Below are 12,992 nucleotides of genomic sequence, written 5' to 3'. Positions count from 1 at the left end.
CACTGGGTAGTTTTATTCTGGAAGAGGAGCACTTGCACAGAAAGGATTGCATCTAAGCCAGTCTCTGGAAAACAGACCCTTTTCAGTTTAGTCTTCATGCTTTCTAGTAATCTTCCATACGTAGCCATTTACTCAACAGCTAGATCCTGCATTTAAAACTCTTCATCAGTATTTCTGCAGGAAGCCTGGGTGGCTTAGTCCAACAGGCAATGGTAGAGCCATCTCATTACTCATCCACAAAAATTTACATCCTCTTCCCATTCCCATCACGGATATGTCTCCCACTGATTTGGATGAATCCCAGGCCCCAATTTTAATAATGAAGGTCCTTGACAGTCCCTAGTTATCCAGACGGGTGCCTTACCCACTCTTTGAATGGAGCAGGTTGAGCAGGATAGTCTAGGGACCACACCACATGACATTATCACAGCAGACCGTGGAATCCAGTTAGAGAGGGATGTTTGTCCAATTCACAACTTAAGAGTGTTTATCCCCACTCCTGCAGCCATAACGAAACAGCTCAGACTGCATGGGTGCAACATTTTGGGCACACGAGCACCTGAGTACAGATAGATGCCATTGTGGGTACTATTTAGGACACTTCACTTCCATGCTGTGCTTTCTCCAGGACTGCTTTCAGGACAGCTACACAGGCAGCCTCCAGGCAAGGCAACTGGAATAGTGTGCTAGTTTACTGCCTCTGCTGGTCCCTTCCACTCTGCCACAGGAGATGACAGTCTCAGGAGGAGTCATTAAAGGCAGCTCAGTTTACCCAGCTGTGGCAGTGCTTCCACGTGTGCAGCACGGGGCTAAAGTTCAGCCCTGGGAAGCTACTCCAGTGCCAGCAAACCCCAGGCAACCCACCCTGATATCATCCCCTTGTGCAACCTGGCTGACAGGGAGGCTGTCCCTGTTGCCTCATAGACTGGCTGACATTCAAAAGGGAGCATTTGATCCAGCAGCCAGGAAAAATGCATGATGGTACCAAATTTATGTCTGTACATGCAATGGGGGACTCTCCAAGGTTTGGGAACCAAAGTCTAGCTTTCTTTAAATGCCACACAGGACTTGGGAGCTAAGAAGAGAGATCTCAGCTGAAAGTCAGTGGAAATGGTCATTTTCGTCTGGGAAGACTTCCAGCTGCAATGGCTTTGGGCAGCTCTCAGAGCAGCCCTTTTGGCTGTGCGGATCCACTTTCAAGGCATCCTTCCTGTTCTTAGAAATGCTACATTATAGAGCTTTCTGTCATTAAAGCACTAACTCACCAAGAATGTGACTGTGGGATTCTGTCTTGATCTTAGCAAAGGGAAAAAGGATTCTTAAAATACCATAACTTTTCATGGTAATACAGTGAACACAAGCGTCCCTCTTTCAACATGTACAGCTATTTTGCAACACAAGAACTACCTGAAACTCCATCAAGTCAAGACTCATTCTTGAAAATATAAACAAGGTAAGTGGGTTAAAGATGTCTGAAGCCAAATTCGTATCCCCTGTAAACAGATATAACACTATCTAGTTTAATGGAAAGGAGTCTAACTCTCTGTCAGCAATAAATATGGATCGTAACTAAGGTCATCAGGACACAGCCTATGAAGACAAAATGCTGGGCCACAACCATAAAAGCATAGGCAAGATACCTGTGGTCTGTCAAAAATCTCCCTCAATCCTATTTGTCATTTTATTGGAAACAATAAAAATTGCTCACAGTACTTGCAACAGTCCAATGAGATACAGCAAAGGACCACCCTCAGTATCTTACACACTTACCATGCCTACCCCGGAGCCACCAGCATTCATTAGGGAAGATGCTCCATGGCACCCCAACAGCTGAAGTCACAAGGACTGCTAAGCCAAGAACACTTGGAAAGCCCGAGGTCAAAATCTACATTACCAACTTCAATGCCAATACATGATAGATGCTAACAGATCCTGTTTTGTTACCCTCGCCCAATTTTCTTCTCCATCAAGGGCATGTCACTATAGAAAGCAGAGGAAGGAACTCTGCTTGTTCCCCCCACAATAAAAAGCTGTGGCAGCTCTTCCAGTTACGATTTCTCTCTTTAGATTAGATTGCCCACATTATCAGCCTGGTGTATTTTTTTCTAAATGCAGGCACAACGTCTTTTCTCTTCATTTTCTCCTAACATCTTTTCCAATTATTCCATTTACAGTAATGACCATTTCAAAATATGTGAATTGTCATAATTGTTTTACATACCAGATGCTACATTACATTTAGCCAACACACATAAGTTTAGGAATTAAATATTTTACAGTGAAGTCAACAGCCATTTTACTGTGGACTTTACTTAGTATTTTTCCACTCAGTGACTGGGAAGTGACTTTTAAAAGAGAGGGCCCTTTTATACTAGTATATGTATGGGTACATATACTAGGTACAAGCACCCTTCTTTGGTTATTACTGCTGTATTCCAAAAACCAAGGACCAAGTGATTTTATCAGAAGATGGCAGTGGGACTACCCCAATGCAGTGCTTTTTCTGTTCACCAGGAGACAGCTCAAGGCCGGGCCTGTGCTGCCCAGCTCCACCAGCCCAACACCAAAATAAGTACCAGCTGTTTCCCACTGTGTAGAATATTCTACAGAAACATCCAGGGCTTCCCCAGCCACCTGTGCTGCTGATTTGACTGCTCCTAAAGGGGGAAAAGATATACAGAAAATGGAAGAGGAATGGGAAGAGGGTGATAGAAAGTAAAAACCAAATAGGCATCTGAAAAAAGAAGAAAATGCATTACGGGGGAGAAAAGGAAGAAGGATCAGGAGAAATAACTATGGTCTAGTTTGCTCCCTGAGTTCACTCCTCTACATTCAGTAAGAGACGGAGCAGTTTTACAGTAAAACTTCTCTCAGTTGCCCACTTCCTGATGACTCAGACACCTTACATAGCAGGCATCTGTGGTCAGACAAATGTCATCACCAGAGCCTGCAAGGTGCTCCTAGGACCTGACTGAGTGAGCAGTAATATAAACTGTCTGTAATCACTAAATAACTGACTCTCAGACATTAAACAAAACATCCTGAGCAAACATCCTGAGCAGGGCAAAAAGACATGTGGAAGGATCTGGAAGTGCATCCACTGTAACTACCATCTTTATGCAGGGGCACCATTACACAAGGACCACCTTTCACAAACATCAGGGGTCTGGTTTTCAGAATCTTTCTTTCAGCAAAACGTTTTCATTTATTTCCTAACAAGTGTGAGCATCCTGAGTAAAACAGCCTTCAGACAAGTGTTCCAATAGGAATAGCTGGTGTTGATCCTATCTTTCAAATAAAATTTTGAAATTTGTCCATGATCTAAGCACTGATATAGAAGAGGAGCTCTTGGAAAAAGCTGGAAAGCCTATCCGAATTTCTTAAAAATAAAAAATAAGCATTTCAGTCGCGGTATTAGAAGTTAGTGAACAAGGACACTGAGGATTCCTTTCAGTGCTATAACATTACTTTTCTTCATGGTCTTTGGCTGTTTGGAGCCATTCTCTCCCCAGTGGAACAGAAGCAAAACTCCCCATTGGGTCACAAGAGATAGTGGCAATGTAGCTGCACAGATCTGGCTCTCATAGTCCAAGCAATAGTTTACCTAAACTTTTAAAAAATAGTGAGTTTTGTCTGCTTGGGATACTAGTCTTAATCTAAACCCCAAGTCAGGGGAAAGACAAGAGTTTTTCATTGCATTCACGCGCAGTGCCTTACCCAGAAGGAACCTTGCCTAGCATGAGACTCCCAAGCAAGATTTAAAAGTAATGTATTTAACTCCAAAGAATTTACAGAGTTCTAAACCAACAAATAATGGCGTAACAAAATAATCTGATTATCTGTGTACACTGCCATTGCAAGGGGCAATGTCTCTTCCAGACAGTTGTTGTGTGACCAAAAATAGTATTTTCTTTATCAAGCATGTGATCAAAAAAAGGATACTTAAGCACACAGGAGCAGTCAGGTCAGATCAAAGGTTGAATTAGGCAGTATCTTGTTTCAGACAGTTTCAACAGCAATATTTTATGAAAAACTACGATGGGGAAATGCCCTCACAAAATAATGTAAAGGCAACATTATGCATCCTGAAAAACTTCTACTTACTGAACAACCTGTTTCATCATGAGTCTGAAACGCATACTGCACACTCTCGTCAGTAGTTCCACTTAGCACATCCTCACAGCTTCTGCTTTTACCTAGGAAGGGCAGTGAGATCACCCACGGGTTCAGCTGGGTTTGAGCTGGATGCCCATGCCCATGGAAGATGCCACGCACATAAGGAACAGGATGGATCCTCATCCACAGCCGGGACTGGGGCTGAGGTGCAAACAGGGTCCAGGGCAGCTGGCAGCCCTGGGGCTACTGTGCCAGCAGAGCAAGAGTCTTTGTGAAAGCTGAGGCAGACAAGAGCATTTAGACATCCAGGTGGTGGACAAAACAGCTTGGAGCTTTCTGCTTGGCTATCAAGCCAAGGCGAGTGAGGAAACACGAAGGAATTGAAATGTAAGGTATCTGCATCATTTCCGGCTAATAACTAACATTTCCTTTGCTTGTGACCTGCAAAGATATGGAAAAGGAGTTGGACAGCCAGCTCCTCCAGGGAGACCAAAAAGGAAGAGCCACGGCTTTCAGCTGCCTGGAGATGATGTATGTTGGCAACAACAAAATTCTCATTAATGTTTACAGAGGACCTGCATTCAGAAGAATCACATTAGGGGACCTAGGGGGTAAATGTCCAATTAAAGCTAAAAGGAAAATTACATAAGGAAAAAGACAGACTTTGTAAACATTTGTTAATAAACCCACTATCTGAATGGCACAGTGCAGCAACTCTGGCATCCCACTTTTGTTTATACTTAGGGGATTTTACTGCTATCTTAAGTAGTTCTTAAGGGTTCTAAATAAATAAATAAATAAAAAATAAAAGAAAAAAGAAAACTGAAACCCAGGAAATTTTATTACTCAAAAGATAAGATTCCTCTTTTTTCAAAAATTAACTTGGCCCATTGTTTCCTCCCCTTAAAACATTAATTGGCACTTTCTTGGGATTGCTTTTTCCAGTAGTATTTATACTACTGATGGCTCAAGACATATAGAGCAGACATTTGGTCTTAATAACACTCTTGACTGACCTTAAGTTTTATGTCCAGGGGTAACTGAGGCCATCAGATATCAAAATCAACACATTCAATCTGACAAGCTCACAACCTGGATGATGTCCAATTCATTTTTACTCAGTTTGCAGACTTCACACACTGAAACTAATTACCAACAAATCTTAAAAATTCTATTTAAAACTTATCATCAGATGTTGAATAGTTTGAAGTTTTATTGGACTATTTGAAGGACAGTTCCTTTCATAAATTTGCAATTAAAAATAGTCTGGACTTTTGCAGTTTAATCCCATGATACCAACACTGAACTGTCTTGCCTCTAATATTACAGCAGCTCTTCTCAGTCCTCAGTTACCACAATCAAGGAGACAAACTTTGCCCCACATCCTTGGCAAGAATAAAGAATTCTTTGCTGCTAGTACAAGTGTAAAGCTGCATAGTAATAATGTAAGACCATTATGTCTTCTGTACTGTATTACCGTAGTTATATAAAGGTCTTACCACCTCAGGATCACCTTTGTGACATGGCAGAAAATCAACTTTGAATATCCCCAGAAAGGAATTGTTCCCTATTTTGCAGCAGAGGAACTGAGGCACAAAGAAATTTTCCAGAGATGACACAGGTCCTTGATTTCCATTGAAATGATAGGACTCAGCCACCTGACTGATGCCCAGCTTCTAAAACGTGGCTATGGCTGCCTTCAGTTTGAAGTCAGGCTCCCCACAGCCCCAGAGATCTCATTCCCCTGCATGCCATGCACTGCATAAACCACTGTCTGTGCTCTGCAAGGTCCCAACTCCCATGACATAAGGTAAACCACTCCCCTGCATCTCCCCCTCTTCTTGCCCACTCTGAATACCAGCTCTTCTCACAGGAGGTCAAGGACTGCTCAGCAGATGCAAGCTCTGCCCATCATTTCACGCCATGCCTGCCCGGTAGGACCTGGGCCCCTTCTCTAGGCAAACTGAGGTCATGTTGCTTTTGGAGTCCTTCCACCTTGCTCCTAGTATGTAAATAAAATTCACAGCAAAAATAGTTTGTGTCCTCACAAAAGTCAACAAGACTTGCAATTGACAGTTTGCAACAGAGCGCAGAGTACAAGGCACACTGTGAAGGGCAGAATAAGGTACCATTGCTACATTGGCTCTGAAAGCAATCATATTATTTGCAAATCCTGCATACAAACTGATACAGTTTTCTCCTTCTATTACCCTCGCTGTTCCCTGTTCTGTCAGCAGCTTGTGAACTGTTAACCTGGGTGTCCCTGCAGAGCTCCCCAGGGGGCTGCACCAGCCTTCCCCAGCCTACCCAGGAAGCCCCAGGAGATGTGATGCTGTGATGCACACAGGAACAGCACGGCTTGTAGCAGAAGCAATCTGGGACACTTTGGTCAGTGATGGGGCAGCACAGTAGATGACAACCTTACCACTCCGACCCAGAGCAAGGCTCAACTGGGGCTGACAAAACTGTTGGCAAGAAAAAATTTACTGGGTAGCACTACACAGGTAATGTGGTTACACAAACATCTCACATGTTGATATAGCTTAAGCCAGTGAAAAATTTATTTTATATTTCAGACAATGCTAATTTACAGTTAAAAATAATGGTTTGATCTGTGCTCTTTTCCATTAAAAGAAAAAGCACCTAAATTCTTAACAAAGCTTTCCAAAAAGTGTTTTGGAACGTCCACCTTCCTGAATGTCATATTCATTACTGAAAACAATGGCGAGTTCCTAAATTACTTCTTGCTCCACTCCTACAAGTTTATTATTCCCAGAAGTATGTGGTGCTTCACAAAATGGAAAAGGAGTCTTCACTCTCAAGAGGTGTAAAATCATGGAAGCAACATGATGACAGGTGTGTTCATACTCTAGGGACAGAAAAACAAAAGGCCAATGCCTATGTTTCAGTGGTAGGCTGAATCAAGACACTGATGTATTTATCTTCAGGATGACATTTTGGTGTCCACCATATTTTTGGAATTTTTTTTTCCTAAGCCCACACAGACAGAAAACACCTGAACTCTGAAAGGACATCTGCTGTTATTCCTCATAGACTCCATCCTTCTATTTTCAAAGAGCCAAAATCCTGTGATACTCCTAAACATCAGTCTTTGGCTCAGAAAGGCCTGCAGGATGAAAGAAAGGAAAAGAAGTGGGATCCTCTAATCTCTGCCATGCACTGGTGGTCCTGTCAGCTTTATGGCCAGTTTGCACAAGAGAGCAAGAAAAATCCCCTCTGGAGAATGACATGTGGAGGTAGGCTAAATTTTTGGGCCAACTGAATTCTGCTCAAGTAAAACAGTCTCTCTGTCAAAAAGAACCAATACACATCCTCCCTTTGAGTCCTTGCTGCAGCACAGAGGAAAGCACAGGGTGACTGCAGCGTCCCTCTCTACATCCTTCACTTGGCATCTAGCACGAGCTCGGAGTGGGGGGGGAAGTAATTTACATCAGTTTTTGGCTGCTACGCACATATGCCTGGAGAGATACGCTCACAGCCTCTCACTCTTGATTTCTGCATGAGGTAAGAGCAGCATAAGTGGATGAGGAGAGCTTGTTCTGCATTTAGGAAACAAACCTGTCTAGGATGATGGTGCTTGTGTGAATTATTAAAAGGCAAATGCACTTACAAATCCAAATTAGCTGACCCTCTGCCCTTCCACATTTATCTCTAGTTTTGACTTAAAAGAAAATCACACCAAAGGATAAATCTCTCCAGCACTGCTCCATTTTCTGCCTCTGCCACATAAAAGTTTTGGTAACAAAAGGTTAAAAATAAACCTAAAAATAACTTCCCTCACAGATGTTTTCTTTCAAATACATAAACATTTATCTTCAACTAAGGTCCACTAAGTTAATTTCAGAATCAAGTTTGAGTTGTCAAATACCCTTAAAATGAAAAAACTCCCAGCAGTCCTTTACGCGGTCCTCTCTTTACTGAATCATTACTTCAGTTAATGATAACAAAACCAGCCAGTTTCTGCAGCAGAGCCCGAAAGCATCATTAGTGAATAACCAGTTTCACTTTCATCCTGCTTGTCCTCCTCGGAGCACTACCTGCGAGCATGTTGCCGGCTGCCAAGGGTTAAACCTCGGCTTTTTAGGAAGCAACACAGGAGGGGAATGAGAGGGAGAGGACTGAGGAGAGCCTGCCCAGGGCAGCAGCTGGCAGGAGGACACGAGGCTGGGGCAGGGATGTCCGGAGCGCTGCAGCCGCCGGCGGAGCAGCAGGGGAAAAGTTTCTGTGATTTTAGGCAAGCCCCGGTGTGACGTCAGCTCTCCCAGATAATCTCGGCGCAGTCAGCACAGGCCTCCTGCCTCCCCATTGGCGAGCCCCTCGTCAGCAGACATCTGAAGATAATTATTATTGGCCAGACAATTATAACAGGAACGACTGTCACTTCGTGCTGATGCCCGAACCTGGTGCTCTGCAGCACGATGGAGAAGGACTCCGGCAGTCACCAGTCCATCCAGGCATTTCTGCCACTCTGCCCTTCCTGAGCACCAGCCAGTTTTTGCTGCCTCACTGGCTGCAGCTGGGAATAGGGATCTCACTGCTACAACACTTTTTGCTGCATGTCTGACTGAACTGTGAATTTTCTCCAAAAATATTAATATACTTACCCATAAGAAATAAAGGACTAGAGCTGCATTGATTCTCATGCAGCAGTTCAAAGAAAAAAAAAATCCTCTGCAGACTGTGTATTTCATACCACTTCCCTCTTTGAAGAAGTTTGGGAGAAGGTGCTGAGAGAGTTTGATTAGAGAAATCATTTTAAGCAGTTATTTTAATAAACGTTTGACTTAATGCTGAAGGTACTGAAATCACACCTCTCATGGTTTGAACACAACGCAACAGTATCTTAAAGTGATACTGTATTTTATATTCAAAGCTAGGTGATGGCATTATACTTAAACATGTATCAACAGCTTTCCCACAAAATAAAGTGTAAGGGGTTTCATGACAGTAAACGGACCTGCTGTTCTTTCTTTAGCTTCCCGAAATCCTGCTATTGTTAGTTTAGGAAAGGCAACTGATTGGTAGCTCTTGCCATCAGAGACCAGGAGGCTGTAGGTCCATCTTCACAGCCTCCAACCTAGCTCTACCACTCCTGCCTCCCTGCATGAGAACCAGGCAGTCTGGGGGCTATACCATAAAGGCATGCATAAATATAAAGCCAGGCATTCAGGGAGGCATGAAACTCACCAGCTCATAAGTATCAGGCAACAAACTACTCATTTCTCCTCAGAAACAGCACCCTCTTTACAGCACCGCTAATCCAGGCCCAAGCTTCTAAGAGGTCTCAGTGCCATGCACCTTGCAGCATGGGATCCTCCACATCGTGAAGCAGGAACACCTGGAATGAGGCGAGGAGGACCTCATCCACTGCCAATAGACCAATTTGCCCTCAGATGGGATTTCAGGGGTAAATGGCAGTAAGGAAACAAGCCCTAGGATGGGGAAGAAAAGACTGTGTGCCAGCCGCTGGTGAGGATAGAGGACATGCACTTGCCCCAGGGAGTGACGGAGTGTGGAGCAGGCTCAAGGGACAAAGGAAGAGGGGCAAGCCTTGGCTGAACAGAACCAGACCTTGCACCGTGATCCTTCCCGACCAATCATACCAGTACCTAGGGTTGGGTGCATGCCACTACCCCTAGGCTTTGCATTCACACTTTTCCAGCTTTAGGCTTACACAGTTTGAATTAAAAGGGCTTGATGATGCTTTAAACAAATCAGAACTCAGATGACATATAAAAGGATTCACACCTATCCTCAAACTAGGCTACATCCTCCAATGCAACCTAGTCAGACATCTCAAAATCCAAAAGTCAGGGTCAACTCCTTACAGCCAATTCATGCCCCCTAACACCCTACAGCCTTTTTTTCTGTGTGCGTGTATGTTGTAAGGTAACAAGACATAGTTCTGAGATGAGGTAAAAAAGCAAATGCCACACCTATAGAATTTGTTTACCTTCATGTTAGACATTGTAATAGTATTGCACCCTGATTTAAATAACAATTACAGTAAAAAATCCTGCCACGGTCTTTCCTTAAGCAAGTCCCCCTAGTCTGTCTTGCTGGTCAAAGAGCAAAGGAACATGTTTATCCCTACATACTACTACCTGACGACCTCATCTTGGATGGCTCTTATGTTAAGGATGCGTACATTAAGGCTACACCTACAAAGTGCAGGAGCCATGTACTGCCATTGATGTCTGCATACACAAACCTATTGAGTCATCCTGATAGGAAGTAAAAAAAGCTGCTGTAATTTACCAGTTCAGCTCCCTGCAAAACTCAAACGCTTAAACAGGACCTGTTTAGTTAAGCAAGAGCACCTCTTCAAGATAAAAATGCACAATTTAACCTGAAACTCGGAAGAGTCTTCAGCAGCATTTTCAGGAAAAGCCTGCCACAATAGAAACGTCAGAGGCCACAGCTCTGTTTCATTTCCAAAACCATTCCCAGGACACAGTAAGATCATTCTCCATCACTTTCATCAGAATCAAAGATATTAATTCATTAGTTCCCTCAGAGAAGGTGAAACTAGACTGAAAAGCATGTGGACATGTACGATCGTGTCCCTTTAGCTGTACAGCACCAGCGTAACGCTGATGGTCTCCTCCTCTGAACCTGGAAAGTGGGAGCCTGGCGTTACGGAATCCCAGCTGGCAACCTCTGCAGCACATGAAACTGCCAGGAAGATTTTAATAACACTGCTTAGTATTTATGGAGTACCTGACATCTTCAAGGCACTCGGCAAACATCACCTAAGTCATTAAAGCACCTCATAAGGGCATTTCAGCATTATTATTCCCCACTCCCCTGGTCTTTCTTTGCTGGGGAACCTGAGGCCTATGAGAGGTTATGTAATGTTCCCAAGGTCACATCACGAAGCACAGGAGAGTCAAGGAGAAGATGCAGGAGTGCTAGTTGCTAGCTCTTTAAAATAAACTGTATCTCTCCTGTGTTATTTGACTACTATATACACTCACGTATCACCCCCTCCATCCTCTCTCACCAGCATGTCCCATTCTGATGCCAATTTTCTTCTGGAACATGGACAGAAAGGGAAGCATCCAAAACTCCCAGCCCAAGAATATTTATGTGGTCTCCTTTCTCCTGAAATGAGTGACACCAGGCACCTTTCAAGAGGTGATGAACTCACCTGCAGAACAGAGGGAGACATACATGCACTCAAATGGTCATTTTAATTATACTGCTCTTAAAATTCCCCAGACAAGTCACTAAAGGATTCTAGCAAATCCCTGGCTGAGATCCACCTAGGATCCTGGACCATTCTGCACTACGAATGGAGACACCAAAGCCTGGGCCCAGAAGCAGTCCTACCCTCCCATTGTCACATGAGGGTGGCATGGGGAAGGTCCCCACTCAGGAGCTCAAAAGGGCAGACAGCCCTGCCACAGGAGGGCATGCAGGCAATGTGAAAGTTGGGGGCTAGCTGGGGAGAGAGACCACAGGAGCAGCAGAAAAGGCGAGGCTGGGCACTAGGAGAGGGTGGTCAGGGACAGTGCATCAGCAAGGCACAGGTGAGCGGGGGCAGACTGTGAACACAAGGCCCGCGCATGTGGACAAAGCCAGGAAAAGGAGTGGGGCAAGGGGGCAAGTGTGATCCAAGGAGGAATCCCGGCCCCGAGGACAGCTCCGAGGGCCCCGCGGAGGGAGCAAGGGCAGCTGGGGCGCTCTCTCCATCCTCGTCTCCCTGCTGCCGGCCAAGGCCCAGGGATGCCCCGGGGCAGCGCTAGGCAAAGAGCAGTCTCCCGGCACAGCCACTCCCGTTCGGCCAGGCTGTGTGCGTGCCTGTGTCCCTTTGCGGGGCCGTCAGGCTCCGGCTCACCGCCACCCGGGAGGCTCCGACGGGTCCCTGCGCAGCCCCGGTCCCGCCGCGGCTGGGCTCGCCCCGGCTCCCCGGCCGCACGCACACGCCGGGAAAGTTAATAACCGCATGGCTGCAAATGAAGTTTAATGCGAGCTGGGGGAGGGGGAAGGCAAAGGGGCTCCGCGGGGAGCGCGGGCAAACGCGCAACTTGTTTGAACGAGGCTGCAGCGCGGGGAGCGGTAGAGTCGGGGAAGGATGGAAGCAAGGGAGGCCGAGGGCAGAGCCGGGGCACGTGTGCGGCTCTGCGCCGCCGGGCCAGCCGGAGGGCCGGGGCGCGGCGGGAGGGGGCGGCGGTGGGGCTCGGGCCCCGCAGCGCACCGCGCCGGCGGCGGGATGCCCCGGCCTTGTGTAAGCCGGCGCGCTGGACCCCGCCCGGGCGCGCAGGTAGCGCCGGCGGCAGCGCCCGTGTGCCCGCGCACGGCGGCGCCGAGCCGAGCCGCACCGCGCCGGCCGGGCGCAACCCGCGCACCCGGATGGGCTCAGCGCCTCCCCGATCCGGGCGGGTGGCAGGGCCCGGGGGCGGCACTCACCAGTTTTCCTGCATCCACTGGATGGCCGCATGCTCGTTGAACTGCTTCTCGAATTCGTATTCCTGCAAAGTCAACACTGACATGTTCATTGGCCCGGTGGCCGCGGAGCCGCTCCCCGCGCCGAGATGCTGCCTGCCGCCGCCTCGGGAGCCGGGCCCCTGCGCGCCCGCCGCCGGAGAGCCCTCGCCTCTGGCCTGGCCCGGCCCGCCCCGCCTCAGCGGTACCCCGGGTTTAGCATAGCTCCGCTCCCCTCCGCGCCTCTCCTCCCGGGCCCGCCGGTCTCCTCCTCTTCTGCGGCCGCCGCGCAGCGCCCGGGGGCGGCGCGGTCTTAGTGCCCGCCCGCCGCCGCCGCCGCCGCCGCCGCCCGGGACACCCGCCCCCCGCCGCCCCTCGCACAGCCCTGGCGCTCCGCGGTGGACAGCGTCGGGGCTGCGCTCATGGCA

The 12,992-nt window shown here is 47.0% G+C and overlaps 1 protein-coding gene across 1 annotated transcript in view; it reads right to left on the bottom strand.

Moving 5' to 3' along the window:
• ELOVL6 (ELOVL fatty acid elongase 6) overlaps positions 1-12,828 on the bottom strand; it is a 79,656-nt gene extending 66,828 nt beyond the window's left edge. The window contains exon 1 of the mRNA XM_066186232.1: positions 12,550-12,828. Coding sequence (XP_066042329.1) covers positions 12,550-12,638 — 89 coding nt within the window. The 5' untranslated portion in view covers positions 12,639-12,828. The remainder of the gene's footprint in view (positions 1-12,549) is intronic.
• Between the last annotated feature and the right edge of the window lie 164 nt (positions 12,829-12,992).

The sequence above is a fragment of the Chamaea fasciata genome, unplaced genomic scaffold, assembly GCF_029207755.1.
Source record: "Chamaea fasciata isolate MVZ Bird 193981 ecotype frontalis unplaced genomic scaffold, bChaFas1.0.hap1 SCAF_6, whole genome shotgun sequence".
Classification (NCBI taxonomy): domain Eukaryota; kingdom Metazoa; phylum Chordata; class Aves; order Passeriformes; family Sylviidae; genus Chamaea; species Chamaea fasciata.
This window is presented reverse-complemented; position numbering and strand designations above follow the sequence as displayed.